The sequence below is a fragment of the Mobula hypostoma genome, chromosome 14, assembly GCF_963921235.1.
Source record: "Mobula hypostoma chromosome 14, sMobHyp1.1, whole genome shotgun sequence".
Lineage (NCBI taxonomy): Eukaryota > Metazoa > Chordata > Chondrichthyes > Myliobatiformes > Myliobatidae > Mobula > Mobula hypostoma.
The window spans coordinates 20,876,220-20,899,081 of NC_086110.1; the positions used below are offsets into that span (position 1 = coordinate 20,876,220).

The window sequence follows — 22,862 nt, forward strand, 5'->3', positions numbered from 1 at the left end:
TCCCCAGTTACAGTACTGCAGTCTCCGGTTTGCAGCTCCAAGACCTCCCCGTAGGCCCAGGTGAGAGGACCCTACTGTGTAACGTAACTACCGGCCAACCCCGCCCCGTCGTCCCAGCAGCCTGGCGCCGGCGGGTGTTCGAATCCATTCACAACTTAGCGCACCCCTCCATCAGGACAACTGTCCGGCTGGTCTCCAACAGGTTCGTGTGGCATGGACTTCGTAAACAGGTCAGTGAATGGGCCAAAACGTGTATGCAGTGCCAAACGGCCAAGGTGCAGCGGCACACCAAGGCTCCACCGCAGCGGTTCGAACCCACCCGCAGGAGGTTCGACCACATCCATGTGGATATCGTGGGGCCCCTGCCAGTGTCACGAGGAGCGCGGTACCTCCTAACTATGATAGACCGGTTCACCAGATGGCCAGAGGCAGTCCCGCTCAGCGACACCACCTCCGAATCCTGCGCCCGAGCACTGATCGCAACCTGGGTAGCACGCTTTGGGGTACCGGCCCACATTACCTCCGACAGGGGCGCCCAGTTCACCTCCTGGTCGGCTATGGCCAGACTTTTAGGAACACAGCTACACCACACAACTGCCTACCACCCACAGTCGAACGGACTAGTGGAGCGCTTCCACCGTCACCTGAAATCGACTCTAATGGCCCGCCTGGAGGGGCCTAACTGGGTGGACGAGCTTCCCTGGGTCCTGCTCGGAATTCGCACGGCGCCCAAAGAGGATCTACACACCTCGTCGGCCGAGTTGGTGTACGGCACGCCCCTGGTCGTCCCAGGAGAGTTCATACCTGCCCCAAGGGGGCAAGAGGAAGAACCCACAGCAGTCCTGGACAGACTACGGGAGAGACTCGGTAACCTGCCCCCATACCCACTTCACAGCACGGACAGAGCCCGACCTGCGTACCCAAAGACCTGCAGAACTGTAAGTTTCTTTTTGTACGACGGGGCGGACACCGGGCACCGCTACAGCGGCCCTACGAGGGGCCGTTTAAGGTGATCAGGAACAACGGGTCCACGTTCGTGCTGGACATTGGGGGGAGAGAGGAGGTTTTCACGGTGGACCGACTCAAACCGGCCCATGTGGACTTGGCGCAACCGGTCCAGGCTCAGGCACTGCGGCGCAGGGGCAGACCTCCCAAACAGAGGCCGATCCAGACTGTGGACGTTGGGGGAGGTATCGCCGGTTCTGCGGGGGGGGGGGGTATGTGGCGACCCACTTTCTGACACCCACGAACCGGCTCACGAAACAGCGCGCGTAGGCAGAGGGCCGGCAGCAAAAAGGGCGCCAGGCCATCTTCACCAGCAGGGGGAAAATCCCGCGTGGAAAGGGTCTGGGAATATGCATTCCCCACAGCAGTCCCGCCCAGGGAGGGCGGGAACGGGAAGGTTTTAAAGCGGGCCGCGAAGTTTGAATAAATCTCTTTCATCGCAACTCGAACTCACCGACTCCGTGTGGTTATTCTAGCGCTGTGTGTAGCACATCGCTGCAATACTTCTCCAGTAACATTTCAAAAAAAAGGAAAACAAGCATTAAAATTGTAACTAAATAACTCAAGAAGAAAAAATATTAAAAGTGAGATATACAAAATCACTAACAGAAAAGCATACTATCATTTAACAATACAGAGCGCACCTACACTACGAGATCAAGGCAAAAACCCTCAAAATATAAAGTTCTACTTTTACAAACTAAATATTAACTTTTTTTTAAAAAAGGAAACGAAAAACAGATCAAAGGCGAGGAAGAAAAAAAAACGATGCATTAATTAGTTCTCAGCAGAGGTAGACAGATTGTCAAGAAAGCTTTGAGCTTCGGTCGGAGTTTTGAACAAGCTACGAGAATTGTCCGGCATAGCAACTCTCAAACAGGCTGGGAACGGTAACGCTATTTTATAGCCCTGACGATAAAATTCTGACATCTGTGGTTTAAAAGCCATCTGTTTTTTCAATACATCTTGGCTGTAATCTTCGACAATTTGAAATTTAAAATTTTGAAACTCAATCATGCCTTTCTGCCGAGCCAGCCCGAATCACTCGTTCCTTATCATGAACATAATGAAACCGAACGATGACTGGCCTCGGTCTGGCCAGTTTCTCCGGTTTAAAATGAAAAGAACGGTGTGTGCGGTCTAACAGAGGGGGTTCCTCCAATATACCTGGACCAAACACATCCGCTAACAATTTAGAAAAATATTTAGTAGGATCTCCCGTCTCAACATCTTCAGGAAAACCGATTATTCCCAAATTCTGTCGTCGAGAGTGATTTTCAAGATCAATAGTCTTAACCTGATAACGTTCCAGCTGTTGAGTTACCGAAGTTAAACTTTTTTCAACAACTTCAATTTTTCGATCCCTTTTGCGGCCATCTTCATCTAGTTCCGCGATTCTAATTTGTTGTTGATCGATTTCACGTCTGAACAGTTTAAGATCACCTTGACTCGTCTCCACCACTCCTTTAATTAGGACGAGTCTTTGATTAACTGTATCCTCTAGAAGTTTCTCCATTGCTTCAGCAATTAGTGAGCTTCCTTTGATGTTTCAGGATCACCAATTTTTTTTTCCGTTCCCGCTGAAGTCCTTTCCGTTTTTAACTTCTCATCCTCTGGTAAGCATTTTCAGTAAGTAAAAGTCAAAGTTCAGTGATGTATTTGTAGTATAAATCGTGTAATGTAGGTATAGGTAAAGTAAATAAGAGTGGTTACATGCAAAATAAAGGTTATGGAGCGACGCCAAAATACAGCTCACTCCATAAGCCCCCTGCTGGAAAGTCCGGGAACAAATTTTAAATATTTAAAAAATAGGAACACAGGTAAACAAAATTATTATTTAGAATGTAATAATCTTGCAAATTTAATTATTTCCTAGATTGTTAATGGTTTCTCAACATTCTTGAGCTACTCAGAAGCATCAAAATCCATGACTTGTTAAGACAGTCAGTTAAGCCCAAAGCATGGCTTTGCCTGCTGCTAAGGTTTCTGCAGGTCCACTGGACGGGGGGACTTGCTCCCTGAAGGTGTTCCAACCATTGTGTAACAGAATGTCATCTCGTAAGTGGTTCAGAAGAAGCCCTAGCCATGATTGGTTTATAATTTATAATGCGCAGACTGTGAAGTAAAAAGGAGAGCATGCTTCAGATGAAATCTTTAGTATTAGATAGGTGTAATTCTAGAACAGGGGTTCCCGACCTGGGATCCAGACTCCTCAGTTAATGGTAGAGGTCCATGACATAAAAAAAAGGTTGGAAACCCTTGTTCCAGAAAGTTAATAAACTTGTTGAAGGGCAAAACAATAGTGAGGGCCTCCACTAGTCAGGGTCAACCACGCACATTGCATCCTACGTGTCTACGTGATACACAAGCCACAGCAGTACAATATGGCGAGCAAGGTGTTGCCCAGGCTTCCCTTCTCCATGCATTTGATGAAACCAAAGGAATGGCAGAGACCGACACAGTTTGGTACCAGCAGCATCACAGGAGTTGCCAGTCAGCGTTGAAATCAATGTAGGACTGCCGTAGGGTCTCCAAGCTTCAGATTTTTCTTCGGATTTACTCCTGAAGCTTTCCCCATACATGGGTATAGCTGCAAGCCAGCAGAGGTTTAAGATCAGAGTATTCCTTCTCCTAGATGAGCTGCCAGCCATAGCTGATGAGCCCCATCTGTCCGAAGCAACTGGTTTTTAAGGCTACAGTAACCTGCCTTTGTTCCTTCTCCTGTCAGTAGAAACTGCTCCGCTGGGCTTAGTAGCTAAGCCACATATGAAGGCCAGGAGCCGAATGTGGTTGTCAGAGGCTATTTGAGAGACAAGCCATTGCAGGCATTTAAATAGGTGGTGGGAGCTTATTCCAACTACACCCGGCTAAAATAACCTTAAGAAACCAAAACTTAATGCCACACATAAATACATGCATTCACTTGATTCCTCTCCCTAAATGCACTGATTCATTATCTTGAAGCTGTCACAGACTCCTTTTCTACTTTGCTGGTATGTACTTCCTTCTTTCCAGTTATCTATGTTGGCAAACTTCAACAGTTCTGCAATTCAAGAATTCTCACAGTTTCCCTTCACGTTCTTGGCTCCGTTTTTCTTCCCGTTTGCAACAGAGCTCCCATACAGGCTGTCAGCAGAAATATTCTTCCTCTTATTTCACTGTAACATTTTCTCCCATATACCCACCAACTTCCCATTGATTCTTTCAGCATTTACCTACATTATGGGGCAAATTACTGGAGCCAATTAACCTACCAGCACATTTAGAATGTGGGAGGAATCAAGAGCATCCAGGTGAAACGCAGTCAAAGAAAACATGCAAACTTCACACGGATAGCAGCCAAGGCCAGGATCAAACCTGCATCACTGGAGCTGAGGCAGCTCTACTCTACCGCCCCAATGCTTGGCCTGTTGCGATCATCCAGAAGTATGCTGTTACTACAGATCCCATCATCCACAGTCTTCTTTCCTATTCACTATTCCTTCCGATTGTCGCTCCGATCTTCAAAGAATCTACCTTCAGCAGAACATTTAGCTTTCATGATCACCCCCACGCTTGACCCATATCTCAATGAAATCTAAGCCCAGCACGCCACTGAATCCCTCATCTGGTACCATTTCTTCAGACCCTTTATTCCATCTTCAGAATTCTGATTCACTCATGCCCCTCACCCTCACTGCTATATGCTGGAGCGACGTGGAGCACCTAACAATTTCCACTGCCCCTACTGATGCTCCCCACTTTATCTGCAACCACTAAGGATTAGCTTCAAACACATGAGGAACCTACTACCTCAAAGCCTGAATATCAACATTCTGGACACTTCTTCACATCTCCCTCATGATCCCACCACTAAGTATTAGGCCTTCGTCTCCCAATCTGACCTCATTGAGGTCAGGAGATAGTCACTCCAGACTCAGAGTCTAACAATGGACCACCCAGTTCTAACTAGTGTGTGAAAAGCACAAGCAAAACCATCCAGGTGCAGGGTAACATAACTGGTGGACGTGTACATAATTCACAATCGCCAACACTGAGCAGAGTTTCACTCTTAAGAGGCTGGTCTGACGTGATGCTTTAATTATGTAAAGTGTTTTTACCGCACTTTGTGTTCAGTGTTTGGAGTACAATACACGAGTTGTTACAGCTTTTCTTAAACAGAAAATGCCTCTGGGATTGTCCTAGAGCATCAGGATCACCAATGTAGATGCACCAATGCGGAGTTATTGAACTTGTTGGCCAACGTAGTCACTTTGAAACTGCTGGAGTTTTGGAAGCAAAATGCTGTTGCTTGGTTCACACAGGCAGAGGCCCAATTCACACTGCAAGAGATCATCACCGACAACACCAAATTCTACTACGTTGTAGCATCACTCAGCAGCTCTATGGCTACAAGAGTGGTGAGTCTACTAGAACACCCACATGAACACGATAAATACCAATCACTGAAAACTCACCTTTTATAGACTCTTGGACTATCGGTGTCTGAGCTGGCAAAACAGTTGCTCTCCTTGCCCAGTCTTGGTGGTGCTAAGCCGTCAGAGCTAATGGACCACATGCTATCTCTCCTGGGAAATCACCATCCTTGTTTATTTTTTAAAAGAACACTTCATGCTGTAAATGCCTGATCAAGTTCACATAGCCCGCACTAATCCACCTTTGAAGGACTATACGGAGCTTGCTAAAATGGCTGAGCGTCTACTCTTAGCTAGGCAGTAGAATATCAGTCCTCCTCCTTTATCTACCTCAATAAACCCAGTCAGCAAGGCTCCCAACACAAGGACGCCCGTGGCTTCAGTTGGTGATGTAACACACGTGACTTTGTCCTGTCTAAAGTGGCTAGACATATGCTCAGTGCAGATTTCCTGTGTGCCCAAGGATGTTAAGTCGATCTTAAGAACTGCCGGCTTGTGGATGTCAAAGACTTTGGGTCATTACCCTGCTCCCCCAGTTAAGTTCCCCACAACAACTCTGTCAAGCCAATGCACCACCATGAGTTTATTTGACTGCAGGGCGAATTCCCGAATCTCACCAAGCCCACGTTCTCCACTACAGTAACAATACATGGGATCAAGAACCACATGTCCACAAATGACCAACCAGTCCACGTCCACATGTGTGGACTGGACCCAGGAAAGCTGGCAGCCACGAAGGTTGAGTTTGCCAACGTGGAAAGACACTGAATTGTATGCCGGTCAAATAGCCCCTGGGCTTCGCCCCGCTCTAGGGTCCCCAAATTCCACCCATGTAGCAAGTGATGACACTTAAACAAGGACAACACCCCCCATCATTACCCAGTCCCACACATACAAGACTTTTTGGCATGTTTAGCCAGAAAGTTAATTTTTTCCAAAGTCGATCTAGTTAGGGGCTACCATCAGGAGCCTGTGCTTGGGGGACATTCCCAAAAACAGCTGTGATAACTCTTGTTTGGCCTTGGAGTTTTCGCACATGCCATCTGGGCTGGAAAAAAAAGGCAGCACAGACTTTCCAACACTGATGGATACTGTATTAAAAGACCTAGATTTTGTTTTAGTTCACCTGGATGACGTACTTGCTGCCCAGGGTCCAAATCCGAACACGCATCTCATCTCCACACACCTTGAGCACTTAAGCAAACGCCAATTATTAACCCAGCTAAATGCCAGTTTGGGTTGTCAACCACTGACTTTCTCAGCCATCACATCTCCGCAGAGAATGCAAAACTCCTCCCACCAAAGGTAGAAGCTATTATGGATTTCCCACTGCCCCACACTACTAAAAAAAATTACAGGAGTTCTTAAGCATGGCAAATTTCTATCACTGCTTCATTCCGCGAGCTGCTGAATTTATGCTCCCACCACCCCCCCCCCCGCAAATAGTGCACTTAAAGGCAATACCCCTAATCACATGCTAGACTGGTCTGCCGACATGACCAGGGCATTTGGTGATACCAAACGAGTTCTTTCCAACTCAACCTCAGTCCCCAATGCACCCATAGCCATTACCACTGACGCTTCAGACTATGCTGTGGGTGCTGTGCATGAACAGTTGGATGGAGGCAAGTGGCAGCTGCTCGCCGTCTTCAGCCAGCAGCTCCATCTCACTGAAAGGAAGTACAGTACATTTGCCCATGAACTTCTCAGTCTATCTAGCCTTCTGCCATTTTCAGTTTCTTCTAGCAGGTTGCCATTTCACAGCGTTCATTGACCACAAAACCCTTGTGCACACAATGACCAAAATACCAGACCCTTGGTCTACACGGCAGCAATGCCACCTGGCCTACATATCCGAGTTCACAATGGATATACAATATATCAAAGGGAAAAATAATGCCGTGGCCAACTGCTTCCCATGGCCAGCCATTGAGGTTGTACAGATCAGGGCCGACAATGCCAGCATAGCAGCTGACCAAGCTACTGACCCAGATCATGGGCTTGCAGTTGGCTAATATTTGGGGAAGGTAGGGGTTCCCTCCTGTGTGATGTCTCAACCTGTTGCCCTCGCCCCATAGTGCCTGCAAAATGGAGTTTTTAACTCCATACATAGCCTCTTGCATCCAGGCCAGAAGGCCTCACAGAAACTGGTTGCACTAAAGTTTGTGTGACATGGCCTTAGAAAGGATGAATGTGATCAGACTGCAGCCTGTGTGGAGTGCCAGCAGGCAAAAATTAAACATGTTTAGGACCTTTTGAGGTCCCCTGAGTGATGGTTTGAACATATCAATGTAGACCTTATTGGTCCTCTTCCCCCTTCCCTCAGTTCCACACACCTTCTTACCATGGTGGACCATACCACCAGGTGGCCAGAGATTGTCCCTCTCGCATTGACGATGGCTACAGACCTGGCTCAGGTGTTCATCAGCATCTGGGTTGTGCAGTTTGGCACCCCATCTATTACTTCTTCTGACTGTGGTCCCCAATTTATATCAGACCTCTGGGCTGCAATGGCCCAGAACCTTGATGTTAGGCCACATCACATCACCCACAGTCCAACGGCCCAAACAAGCGACTTCACCACTCCTTAAAGGCTTCCCTGATGGATGAGTGTTGGCATGATCGTCTCCCATGGGTCCTGCTGGGGCTCAGAACAGCTCCAAAAGAGGACATGCGGTCGTCCACAGCTTTTCTTTTTCCAATATTTTTTATTGATTTCTATATAGAAGAATACAGAGTCTAAGAGAATACATATTATAAAACAAAAGAAAAAATATAATACCAGATACAGTATATTGAATCACATTAACAAACTCCTTACTCTATGTTCATATAGATTAGATTAATTCTTGTATTAGAATATAAACAATTAAAAAAAAGATCTACACCCACTACCAAAGTTGAAGCTGTTTGGGAGGAAAAAAACTTATCAGCTAATAAAATATACTATTAACCAACTTCTGTACTTTAACAAGAAGTCAAAGATTATGAAAATAATTTTAAAATGGCCCCACAAATTTTGAAAATCTTGGTTAGATTCAGAAATTGAACAACGAACCTTTTTTAAATTTAGGCATGCTATAATATCCCGTAACCACTGAGCATGATTAGGCAGAACAGCATCCTTCCATTTAAACAAAAGCGCCCTCCTAGCCATAAGAGAGATAAAAGCCAGAATGTGCAGATCAGATGTCTTCAAAATGATATCTTTCCTTCCAACAATACCAAATAGGGCGGTCAAAGGATTAGGCTTAAAATTTACTTTAAAGAGTACAGAAAAAGTTTGGAATACTTCCTTCCAATATTTTCCAAGACTTGGGCATGTCCAAAACATATGAATAAATGAATAAATAAACCTAGTGTATTGTTACACCTATCACAGTAGGGAGATATATCCACATAAAAATGAGATAACTTATCCTTGGTCATAATAAAAGCCCCATGAACCACTCAATTGTAGGAGGGAATGACGAGCACATAACGATGAAGTATTAACCAATTTAAAAATCTCACCCCAAGTTTCTTCAGAAATTGAGGTCTGTAAATCTTGTTCCCCAAGATTTTTAATTTTGTCTAAAGAATCATTTCTCATTCCCAACAACATATCATAAATATTGGATACTGAACCATTATAGAATGATTTCATATTAAGAATTTCATCTAATACATTCTTATCAGGACTATTAGATGTATATAATTGGGATCGCAGAAAATCTCAAATTTGTAAGTACCAAAAAAAATGGGATTTTGGTAAACTACATTTAGTTGACAATTGTTCGAATGAAGAAAGTCCACAGCTGAATTGGTAAACAGTCAGCTTTACGAATGCCAGGTGATTTCATTCCTGGCACCAAGACCACCTGGTCATCCTCTCAGTAGTGTTCTACCCTCAGTAAATTGAATTCCCTTTCAAGTATTCCTACCTCCCATCATGGCGTATATCACCCTTGGGTTCCTGTTGACCTACATTCCGCCTTGTTTGTTTTCCGCCACCATGATGCACACTAATATCCCCTTAGTCACCCTTAAGACAGTCCCATCCATGTTTTGTAACGGGGTGAAAACACTTATCATAGATAAGAGAGGTAAATCTGAACGTATTTCAGTAGATAGTTTTATACCGGCCCACCAAGTGTTGGAGCATTGCACGACCGTGCCCCCGGCATCACGACGTGACCATGAGCGAGTCAACTCTCCTCTTGCCGAGCCGTTACTCCAGCCGTGGAACAGAGGACGAGAGCCAGCTGGCTCGGCCGAGACCTGGACAGGCTCCCAAGCCGGTTTTGATTCTTGGGATGTGGGAGGGAGGAGGGAGGAGAGCATTGTAGGGTAATGTAATCAGTGGAAATGTACATAATTCAGAACGACCGACATTGAGTTGGGTTTCACTTTAACAGGCTAGTCTGACATGATGAGGTATTACGCAAAATCTTCAGTTAACAGAGAGCAAATTTTAATTTGAATAAATAGGGCAGCACTCCACACCCACACGAATATACTAAAATCACTAAGGTACTAACTCACCTCAGGCTTTTTGATTTGCAAAATTTCATCTAATAAAATGTTTCTAGAAAAGTATCCCTTTCATTAATCTAAGAATGGACTACATTAATGGCTGCATTGGCACTTCACCCTGCTCTCAAAGAACGTGAAAGTTTCTTTACCCTTTGCACACTGGACACACTCACACATGATCAGTTGTGATTCCTTACCCTTTTAAATTTCTCTCCCTCAACGCAGGGAAGAGTTAGTGGCCAATATCCGTTTGTGCTCAGACTCCCATACCTACCTTGATTACACTTGCACCTATGCAGCTTCCTGCAAAGACCCCAATCCGTTGGCAGCTTGCCAGCTATCCCAGACATCCCACCCTGCAAAAACTCATTTCAGAGTGGTAGCACCCCGACCACTGCAACCCCATATCACACCCCCGCCCCCCATTCGACCTCCAAGGGTGTATGTAATAATTTGTTTAGTGATTTTGTCTAATCTGTAAGCCAAGTTGGGCATATGCAGAAAATGTGGCATTAAAATATGTACTTATATTATCATGTTTATTCTACTGCAACTTTAAGCAAGTCTACAGGGAGTTTGGCCTCATCACGTAGGACATCAATAGAGTAGCTCCTTAGCAGCCAGCCAGCTAGTTTAAATAACGTTAGCTATGCTAATGAACAAATGACACCTGTTAAACTCACCTCAACATGTCTTTTACATTTTAACCCAACATAGGCAATAGAAAAGTCACTGTTGCAAACGGTGCAGCGAGCAACACTATCATTATTTTTGAGGTCAACTGTAAAGCCCGCCCAAGAGAAAACTGATTGGTCTCTCTTCATGCTAAGTAGACCTATCAGGATGCTCGCTCTCACTCTCCCTCTCAAAAAAAAACCGATTTCCAGGATATTGTACATTATTTCCGGGTGTCAGGGAGCCGCTATCAATATGTGGGAGACTACCGGAACTTCCGGGAGGGGTGGGATGTCTGCTATCCCATCTGTGCAGACAATTTAATTTTCCTTAAATCAGCTTCCCTTCCACCATTGCTGGCAGCGCTCTCAAATGCTTCTGGTCTATATTCTGTATTTCATCACCAAAGCAAGGATATGGCTCCCTTTGCCCCTTACTTTCCACAGGGCTCCACAAAATGCATTATCCTCCACAACCTCTACCACTTTCAACAAGATGACATTTCCAGCCATCTCCTCCTTCCTCGTTGGCATTACAAAGGGATGCGAGCACTGCAACTTCCTAGTTTACTCTCCAATTTCCAAGAACACTGACTCTCCTTCTCACAATAACTTTCCATGTAATTGGAGAGGCAAAACCTATCCTATTTGCGGCAACAAACAGACAGTGTGCTGGAGGAACTGAATGGATCAAGCAGCATCGACAGTCTCTTGTGGCTCCACCTATCCTAATAACCTTTTTTCCCCATCACCCGAGGACCCAAACACTGCTTCCAGGTACAGAAACTATTCACTTGCAGAAATATAGAAAATGGAATGGACTTTAGTTGATGATGCATTAGTCATCTCAAAAGATCGTTGTCAGAAATTGCGCCATTTCCAAGTTTCTGATTCAAGAGATCATAGTTAGGTCAAGGTACTCAGTTACTCCCTTTAAAACTCAGATGAAATCTAGTTTGTCTTGTGGATTTGTGTTAAAGAGTACACAACTATTTTCCCCATTATCAGTCACAGTAATTTATTTTTCAAGTGTCTGCTCCTAACATTGGTGTCACTGGGTGCACTGACATTCATGTCCCTGCCTTTAGGGCAAAGTAATATTCAACATGAATGTCACTCGCTGATTTTCGTTTAGAATATTACCAACATCAGTTTTAAAGGGCTTTCAGTGCTCTCAGCTTAAACTTGATGTAATTGTAAGTGCTACTGCAGTTCTCACTGTTTCTCAACATTGCTATTATCTACACCTCTTCCTGTCAGGTGAACAGGAGCACAAAACATTAAGAAATAGGAGCAGGAGTCGGGCATCTGGCCCGTCGAGCTTGCTCTGCCATTTAATAAGATATTAGCTGATCTGGCCATGGACTCGTCTCCACCTACTTGCCTTTTCCCCATAACCTTTAATTCACCAACTGTGCAAAAATCTATCCAACCTTGTCTTAAACATATTTACTGAGGTAGCCTCTACTGCTTCATTGGGCAGAGAATTCCACAGATTCACCATTCTCTGGGAAAAGCAGTTCCTCCTCATCTCCATCCTAAATCTACTCCCCCGAACCTTGAGGCTATGTCTCCTAGTTTTAGTCTCACCTACCAGTGGAAACAACTCAATACTACTACAGTACAATGAAACTTGATTAGTTCTCAATAGTTATTGGAGGAATTCAGTGTTCTTTTGACTGACTAAATAAACAAAATCAGCAGACATCTAGTGCAGATAATGGACTGCCTTCATTTAATGCTTTCAATGATTGCATCTTCCAAATCTTAATTTTCATTGACAATCATCATGAATATTACAATACCTTCAAATTCTTCGTAGTTCCTCACTTGCAATGAAATCGTCTCATTACCACTCAGCCGTTTCTAGCATCTCCCAGCCGTAATGCTTGAAACCGCAGGGAGCAAAGCAGTTCAGAATTGTCCTACTGCTTATTTGTTGCCAACTATCAGTGACAACAAAATCACTTGTTTTTGAATACAAGCACATGCAACTGATTCTATTTAAAACTGTTTGATCCAAACACAGTATAGTGTCTAATGGCCACACGATGTGCACACATCTAATGCTAGTTAGAAACTGTTCAGCAACAGTCTCCTGCCCCAGTTAACAGGCAACATGTCCCACATAAATGAACCCAGCTACTTTCTGGATTAGTAAGATTTGTCCCAAATAAGCAACTGAACCAATTAACTGGAATCCACTGTACCAGCATTCAAACAGAGGTTCTGGTATTTTAATTAAGTCAGTATAACCTCTCTGCACAATTTCACTTGCACAATGAAAATACTGCATCACAAAGTTTGAAGTAACGTTTACAAAAAGGATCCACATTGCTTTAACTTGGGTTTGTATGGAATTCTTGACCTTTCAAGAATGGCATTTTCAGTTGTTAAGTATCTTAACTAATGTCTGAAAATGTAACTGACAAAACAAAATAAATTCAAGATCACAGCAAAAGTTGATCCTTTGGATGCCAACCACTGATAAATACATTAAAGACCGGTTTCATTGCCATATAGACATCATTCTACTTACTACATTTTGCTTCCATCTTGTGACTGGATACTCCTTCTATTTATCGAGAAGATTTAAAAAAAAACAAGTACACCAATTTTACATTCAAACAGTGCTATATATCCCTCACTCCCAATAATCTTTTATGCTATATAAAAAAAACACAGCAATGAAACACACAAATCCTCTTAAGTTCTGCATTAAGGTAAAGAATTTAAGAATCAATGCACTGTTTAAAAAAATCAAATGGAAGCATACAAGATATTAATTTTATTTTTAGGATATTTAAAAGTTGCCCAGAGAGATGCCATAATGCTCGGTGGGGGGGCGGGGGTTCAATTCTGGCATCCTCTACGAGGAGACTCTGCACGTCCTCCCCCTCCCCGTGGAATGCAGAGACTTGCTCCAGATCCTCCCACACTCCAAATACATACCAGGTAGGTTAACTGGATATTGCAAAATTGTTCCGGGATTAGATACGGGCAGGGGTTTCCGTTAATGGTAAGGGTCCATGGCATAAAAAAGGATGGGAAGTGCTGGGTTAGGGTTAAAACAGGTTTAATTGGGAGTTGTTGGATGGTGCAGTTCAAAGAGCAAGAAGGGCTTATTTCATGCTGCATCTCTAGTAAAAAAAATCTATCAAAATCAAATATTGAATGCTCTCCGAAACACTTAAAGCCGAAAGTTAAAGCCCATTAAAATTGACTTGTTTATTCTACATTTCAATGAGTTACTTACTCACAATTCAGCAATTTCAAATGCTCTATGGCTTATAATAATTAACCGGAAGCACTTGCACTTCAACTTCAGTTTTCTTTTAACACAATCTCCTAACACTGGATTAATCAGCAACTCCTTTATATCATATTCAAGACTAAATGTTCAACATTCTAAACTGTCAAAATCAATGTTTGACCTGCCAAACAAAACAGTAAATTCACCACACACAGTTTGGCAGATGCTGGACGAACTCAGTAGGTCAGGCAGCATCTACGGAGGGAATAAACAGACAACATTTTGGGCTGAGATCCTTCAAGACAGAAGCCAGAATAAGATAGGGAGAGGGGAAGAAGTAGGAAGCTGGGAGGTGATGGGTGGAAGAGGAAAAGGGCTAAAGAGGAAATCTAATAACCATGGAAGAAAGGGAAAGAGGAGGGGAACCAGGCGGCAGTGACAAGCAGGTGAGAAGAGGTCAGAGGGCAAACAAAATGGAGAATGAAGATGGGGGGAGGGAGGAGGAAGAGTAATTGCCAAATTTGAAAAAAAAATCAATTCTTTTCCAAATATCATAAATTGAGTGTAAAACGTTCATTGATTTGCCAACTGATAACTTCTGAACATGGAAATCTTCAGACAATTCAAATGTCCTGTTTAAGCAATAAAAAGGATTTACTGCACTCTTGAAGTTAAATATTGAGGTGATATTGGATAATGATGTACCACAGGCTACGTGTTAATCCCGCCATATGAAAACACCAAATCATTGTACACTGAACCGCCAATCATTCCTTGATCGTCCATGAATTGTAGAAAATCCAGAAAGATTTTCCTCCGCACTAAATCAACCATAGAAACCATAGAAAAACTACAGCACAGAAACAGGCCTTTTGGCCCTTCTTGGCTGTGCCGAACCATTTTCTGCCTAGTCCCACTGACCTGCACACAGACCATATCCCTCCAAACACCTCCCATTCATGTATCTGTCCAAGTTATTCTTAAATGTTAAAAAAGAACCCGCATTTACCACCTCATCTGGCAGCGCATTCCACACTCCCACCACTTTCTGTGTGAAGAAGTCCCCCCTAATGTTCCCTTTAAACTTTTCCCCCCTCTCCCTTAACCCATGTCCTCTGGTTTTTTTCTCCCTTTGCCTCAGTGGAAAAAGCCTGCTTGCATTCACTCTATCTATACCCATCATAATTTTATATACCTCGATCAAATCTCCCCTCATTCTTCTACGCTCCAGGGAATAAAGTCCAAACCTATTCAACCTTTCTCTGTAACTGAGTTTCTCAAGTCCCAGCAATATCCTTGTAAACCTTCTCTGCACTCTTTCAACCTTATTAATATCCTTCCTGTACTTTGGTGACCAAAACTGAACACAATACTTGAGATTCGGCCTCATCAATGCCTTATACAACCTCGTCACAACATTCCAGCTCTTATACTCAATACTTCGATTAATAAAGGCCAATGTACCAAAAGCTCTCTTTACGACCCTATCTACCTGTGACGCCACTTTTAGGGAATTTTGTGTCTGTATTCCCAGATCCCTCTGTTCTACTGCACTCTTCAGTGCCTTACCATTTACCCTGTATGTTCTACCTTGGTTTGTCCTTCCAAAGTGCAATACCTCACACTTGTCTGTATTAAACTCCATCTGCCATTTTTCAACCCATTTTTTAGCTGGTCCAAATCCCTTTGCAAGCTTTGAAAACCTTCCTCACTGTCCACTACACCTCCAATCTTTGTATCATCAAAATATTTGCTGATCCAATTTACCACATTATCATCCAGATCATTGACATAGATGACAAATAACAATGAACCCAGCACTGATCCCTGTGGCACACCACTAATCACAGGCCTCCACTCTGAGAAGCAATCCTCTACTACCACTCTTTGGCTTCTTCCATTGAGCCAATGTCTAATCCAATTTACCACTTCTCCATGTATACCTAGCAACTGAATTTTCCTAACTAACCTCCCATGCGGGACCTTGTCAAAGGCCTTACTGAAGTCCATGTAGACAACATCCACTGCCTTCCCTTCATCCGCTTTCCTGGTAACCTCTTCGAAAAACTCCAATAGATTGGTCAAACATGACCTACCACACACAAAGCCATGTTGACTCTCCCTAATAAGTCCCAGTCTATCCAAATGCTTGTAGATTCTGTCTCTTAGTACTCCCTCCAATAACTTACCCACTACTGACTTCAAACTTACCGACCTATAATTTCCCAAATTACTTTTCGATCCTTTTTTAAACAATGGAACAACATGAGCCATTCTCCAATCCTCCGGCACCTCACCCGTAGACATGGACATTTTAAATATATCTGCCAGGGCCCCTGCAATTTCAACACCAGTCTCAAGGTCTGAGGGAATACCCTGTCATGTCCTGGGGATTTATCCACTTTAATTTGCCTCAAGATAGCAAGCACCTCCTCCTTTTCAATCTGTACAGTTTCCATGATCTCACTACTTGTTTCCCTTAATTCCATAGACTTCATGCCAGTTTCCTTAGTAAATACAGACGCAAAACACCCATTTAAGATCTCCCCCATTTCTTTTGGTTCCGCACATAGCCGACCACTCTCATCTTCAAGAGGACCAATTTTATCCCTTACAATCTTTTTACTCTTAATATACCTGTAAAAGCTCTTTGGATTATCCTTCACTTTGACTGCCAAGGCAACCTCATGTCTTCTTTTAGCCCTCCTGATTTCCTTAAGTATTTTCTTGCACTTTTTATACTCCTCAAGCACCTTATTTACTCCCTGTTTCCTATACATGTCATACAACTCTCTCTTCTTTATCAGAGTTGCAATATCCCTTGAGAACCAAGGTTCCTTATTCCTATTCACTTTGCCTTTGATCCTGACAGGAGCATACAAGCTCTGTACTCTCAAAATTTCTCCTTTGAAGGCTTCCCACTTACCGATCACATCCTTGCCAGAGAACAACCTGTCCCAGTCCACGCTTTTTAGATCCTTTCTCATTTCTTCAAATTTGGCCTTCTTCCAGTTTAGAACCTCAACCCTAGGACCAGATCTATCTTTATCCATGATTAAGTTGACACCAATGGTGTTATGATCACTGGAACCAAAGTGCTCCCCTACACACACTTCCGTCACTTGTCCTAACTCATTTCCTAATAGGAGATGCAATATTGCATCCCCTCTTGTTGGTCCCTCTATATATTGATTTAGAAAACTTCCCTGAACACATTTTACAAACTCTAAACCATCTGGATCCTTAACAGTATGGGGGTCCCAATCAATATATGGAAAATTAAAATCCCCTACCACCACAACTTTATTTCCTGCAGTTGCCTGCTATCTCTCTGCAGATTTGCTCTTCCAATTCTCGCTGACTGTTGGGTAGTCTATAATACAACCCCACTAATGTGGCCATACCTTTCCTGTTTCTCAGCTCCAGCCATAAGGACTCAGTAGACAAGCCCTCTAATCTGTCCTGCCTGAGCACTGCTGTAACATTTTCCCTGACAAGCAATGCTACTCCCCCACCTTTCATTCCTCTGCCTCGATCACATCTGAAACATCGGAACCCTGGAATATTAAGCTGCCAGTCCTGCTCCTCCTGTAGCCAAGTTTCACTAATAACACGTCATAATTCCACGTGTCAATCCACGCCCTCAACTCATCCGCCTTCCCCGTAATACTCCTAGCATTGAAATATATTCACCTCAGAAGATTTTTACCACCACTCACAACCTTTCTATTTGCGACTTTGCTTGAACTTTTAACATCATTTATTTTCACCCCAGCCTCACTGTCAGCTCTGGCACTCTGGTTCCCATCCCCCTGCAAATCTAGTTTAAAGCCTTCCCAATAGCACTAACAAACCTCCCTGAAAGGATATTGGTCCCCTTGTAGTTCAAGTGTAACCCATCTCTCTTGTACAGGTCCCACCTGCCCCAGAAGAGGTCCCAATGATCCTGAAATCCGAAACCCTGCTGCCTACACCAGTTCGTCCTCCAGAGCATCCTATTCTTACTCTCACTGGCACGTAGCACAGGTAGCAATCCTGAGATTACCACCCTCAAGGTCCTGCTTTTCAACTTCCTACCAAGCTCTCTATACTCACTCTCCAGGACCTCCTTACTCTTCCTTGCTATGCCATTGGTACCGATGTGCACCACGACATCTGGCTGATCACCCTCCCACTTCAGAATGTCATGCAAGCGATCAGAGACATCCTTGACCCTGGCGCCACAAGGATGCATGCTTAGCCCACTGCTCTGCACACGACTGAGTGGCAAAGCACAGCTCAAAAATCATTTATAAATTTGCAAATGACATCTCTGCTGCAGGTAAAAATAGCAGATGGTAAGGCAGATCAGCTGATTGAGCGGTGTTGCAACAGTAACCTGACACTCAACGTCAGGAAGACGAAGGAATTAATTAGAGACTTTAGAAGGGGAAGTTGGAAGAGCAGGCACCCATCCTCATTCAGGGGTGGACAGTAGAGAGAGTGTTTCAAGTTCCTAGGTGTCAATATTGCAGAGGATCTGTCCTAGTCCCAACACAATGATGCAACCTCAAAGAAGACAGGTCAGTGGCACTAGCAACACACATCAAAGTTGCTGGTGAACGCAGCAGGCCAGGCAGCATCTCCAGGAAGAGGTACAGTTGATGTTTCGGGCCGAGACCCTTCGTCAGGACTAACTGAAAGAAGAGCTAGTAAGAGATTTGAAAGTGGGAGGGGGAGGGGGAGATCCAAAATGATAGGAGAAGACAGGAGGGGGAGGGATGGAGCCAAGAGCTGGACAGTTGATTGGCAAAAGGGATATGAGAGGATAATGGGACAGGAGGCCCAGGGAGAAAGAAAAGGGGAGGGGGGAAACCCAGAGGATGGGCAAGGGGTATAGTCAGAGGGAGAAAAAGGAAAGAGAGAAAAAGAAAAAGAATGTGTGTATATAAATAAACAACGGATGGGATACGAGGGGGAGGTGGGACATTAGCGGAAGTTAGAGAAATCAATGTTCATGCCATCAGGTTGGAGGCTACCCAGACAGAATATAAGGTGTTGTTCCTCCAACCTGAGTGTGGCTTCATCTTTACAGTAGAGGAGGCCGTGGATAGACATGTCAGAATGGGAATGGGATGTGGAATTAAAATGTGTGGCCACTGGGCAGTCCTGCTTTCTCTGGGACAGAGCGTAGGTGTTCAGCGAAACCATCTCCCAGTCTGCGTCGGGTCTCGCCAATATATAGAAGGCCACATCGGGAGCACCGGACGCAGTATATCACCCCAGCAGACTCACAGGTGAAGTGTCGCCTCACCTGGAAGGACTGTCTGGGGCCCTGAATGGTGGTAAGGGAGGAAGTGTAAGGGCATGTGTAGCACTTGTTCCGCTTACAAGGATAAGTGTCAGAAGGGAAATCGGTGGGGAGGGATGGGGGGGGAAAACGAATGAACAAGGGAGTCGTGTAGGGAGTGATCCCTGCGGAAAGCGGGGGTGGGGGGAGGGAAAGATGTGCTTAGTGGTGGGATCCCATTGGAGGCGGCGGAAGTTACGGAGAATAATATGTTGGACCCGGGGGCTGGTGGGGTGGAAGGTGAGGACCAGGGGAACCCTATTCCTAGTGGGGTGGCAGGAGGATGGAGTGAGAGCAGATGTGCATGAAATGGGGGAGATGCGTTTGAGAGCAGAGTTGATGGTGGAGGAAGGGAAGCCCCTTTCTTTAAAAAAAAAGGAGGACATCTCCCTTGTCCTGGAATGAAAAGCCTCATCCTGAGAGCAGATGCGGTGGAGGTGGAGGAATTGCGAGAAGGGGATGGCATTTTTGCAAGAGACAAGGTGAGAAGAGGAATAGTCCAGATAGCTGTGAGAGTCAGTAGGCTTATAGTAGACATCAGTAGATAAGCTGTCTCCAGAGTTGGAGACAGAAAGATCCAGAAAGGCGAGGGAGGTGTCAGAAATGGACCAGGTAAACTTGAGGGGAGGGTGAAAGTTGGAGGCAAAGTTAATGAAGTCGACGAGCTCAGCATGCGTGCAGGAAGCAGCGCCAATGCAGTCGTTGATGTAGCGAAGGAAAAGTGGGGGACAGATACCAGAATAGGTACGGAACATAGATTGTTCCACAAAGCCAACAAAAAGGCAGGCATAGCTAGGACCCATACGGGTGCCCATAGCTACATCTTTAGTTTGGAGGAAGTGCGAGGAGCCAAAGGAGAAATCATTAAGGGTAAGGACTAATTCCTCTAGACGGAGCAGAGTGGTGGTAGAGGGAAACTGGTTAGGTCTGGAATCCAAAAAGAAGTGGAGAGCTTTGAGACCTTCCTGATAGGGGATGGAAGTATATAGGGACTGGACATCCATGGTGAAAATAAAGTGGTGGGGGCCAGGGAACTTAAAATCATCGAAAAGTTTAAGAGCGTGAGAAGTGAGATTGTGTGTGTTTGGGCCTTTACCAATCTCGGTAGAAACTTGAGTCAGATTGAATCTCCTCTGTTGTTATGAACGTGGAGTAAAGTTTAGAAATTGAAGGCAGACTATACTGTAGTGGATCAGAATTGGGTTTAATATCACTGTCCTGTCAGTGGCACTACATCATTTGGAGTGATGAGATCTGGCATGTTAAAGACTCTTGCAGATTTCTATAGACATACAGTGCAGAGCATTCTGAATGGTTGCATCACATCTGGTCTGGTGGCTCCAGTACAGGGAACACAAGAATCATCATGGACACAACCCTCCCCACCATCGACATCTTCAAGGAGCAGTGTCTCAAGGCAATGGCATCCATCATCAAGGACTCTGAACATCCAGAACTATTACTTCGTATTAGCACCACCAGGGAGGAAGGACAGGAGCCTGAGTAAACACACTCAATGATTCATCCCCTCCACCATTAGATTCCTGAACAGTACACAAACACCTCATTCTTCCTTTTTTGCATTATTTATTTTGTAATTTATAGTAAATTTATGTCTTTTCACTGTGCTGCTTGCACAGAACAAATTCCACATACAGGACAGTGATATTAAACCCAATTCTGATCCACTACAGTATAGTCTGCCTTCAATTTCGAAACTTTACTCCACATTCATAACAATATAGGAGATTCAATCTGACTCAAGTTTCTACTGAGATTGGTAAAGGCCCAAACACACACAATCTCACTTCTTCCCACAATTGCATCAACTCAAGTCCCAACTATTTACCAAAAGTAGGGTGCTACATGGCAAATGAAAAGAGGACAACAAGGTGACAAAACAGTTAGTTTCTCATCACTCACAAAGGAACCATATAGTCTAATCTACGTTTGTATATGACTAACAACAGTGGCCACAGATTTCCTTTCAAACTGCATTAGTTAACATTTCAGATTCAAAACTAATGAGAATTTATATTGACAAAATCCTTTAAATAAAATTAATTGTGCTTAAACATAATAAAATGCACTTAAGCACAACATACAATTTACAAATTCAGTTGCCATTTTCAGAAAAGGAAGAGAGCAAGTTTCACATGGAGAAGGACACATTAGCATTTAACTGTAAAGAGGGGAAATCATTACTGCCATTAAAGATCAGGATTTAACTTACAACTTACACAGCCAGAAAAAGGATTGTCTATTTCAGTTTCAATAAGCAGTACAATTAAAATAGCATCATATTATGGGGCAGAGGGATTTAGGGATAGAATGTTACACCCTCTCCTCATTCCCCAACAAAATGCAAAGCCCAAAAGCAGAAATGACTGTCTCACTTTCCTTGGTCACAATCTGAACCAGGTTCAGTTAGTCACACTGTGACAACATGCCATCTTAAAGCATTTTTTCCATCTCTTCTCTCACCTCATTACAAATCGCTAATAAATCCTGAAACAGTGACTACTCATGTCATTCTGCTTTTATTATTGTGAATCATTTTTAAGAACAAACCTTGATTATATAAGCAAAATAGAAGGTTATTTTCACTTTCATGTCTCCTGCATTTCTAATCGTTGAATCAACTTCTTTCCTTACCTCATTTCCCTCTGCCTATCGCTTCCTAAATCTGTACTATTTGAAAATTAACATTTTTCTTCAAGCCATTCCCGGGTACAATGCACAATAAGCAATCCAACGTTGCTCTACCACTGAGAATACCACTAAAATGAAAATGTTAACAATAGAATAGACTCTAGATGACCGTATTTTGAGCTTTAACACAGTCATACGCCAAACTGGAAACTACGCGTAAATTATGCGGCCTTTTCATCAGACTACAAACACCATTCCCAGTTCCTGGAGTTGACAGATAGCCAGGCCTTCTCAAAGAGGCCGAGGAACGAGGTACAGTTCAACACATAACCGACGCATATGGGGAAATACGTAGGGCTTTACGCGAACTGGACAGAGGAAAGGAGAGATGTGGCAATCGTTCTCGCCGCAATATCACAGAGACGGCGTGCGGGCAGCCCCCATTCTCCAACAGAGTGACAGGCCCAGGAGACAGTCTGACTCTCTCACCTTCCAAGGTCTCACACTGCACCAGGTTCAGGTAGTCGCCCTGCGACAATATGCCAGCCTTGAAACCTCTCACCAACCCCTCCAGGTAACCGTCATCCACATTAAAGTAGAGTTCGTTGAACGAGCCCATGTCTCCGGACCAAAAGGTACCGTGCCGGGAATCGGTGACACAACCACTCCGAACACCACCTGATCAGTCAGCTGATCCCCACCACCGCGGGCATGCGCCGTGGCGCTAAACTGCTCGGAGACAGCCGGCAGGCAGAGCATGCGCAGTGGTAAGATTCGCGTTTGGTCGGACCGGCGTACACTGAGCATGCGCGGCGCCGCCCCCGATTATCCTTCCCCATCCCTCATCCAACTCTCTGTGCCTCCCATTATCCTTCCTTACTCCTCATCCAACTCTCTGTGCCTCCCATTATCCTTCCCCACTCCTCATCCAACTCTCTGTGCCCCCCATTATCCTTGCCAAACTCCTCATCCAACTCTCTGTGCCCCCCCATTATCCTTCCCCACTCCTCATCCAACTC

General features: G+C 44.3%; 1 protein-coding gene across 1 annotated transcript in view; it reads right to left on the reverse strand.

The window, feature by feature from the left end:
* Nucleotides 1–22,550, reverse strand: part of atp6v0d1 (ATPase H+ transporting V0 subunit d1) — a 73,007-nt gene extending 50,457 nt beyond the window's left edge. Inside the window, exon 1 of the mRNA XM_063066784.1 lies at nt 22,333–22,550. Within this exon, the coding sequence (XP_062922854.1) occupies nt 22,333–22,462 (130 nt within the window). The 5' untranslated portion in view covers nt 22,463–22,550. The remainder of the gene's footprint in view (nt 1–22,332) is intronic.
* Between the last annotated feature and the right edge of the window lie 312 nt (nt 22,551–22,862).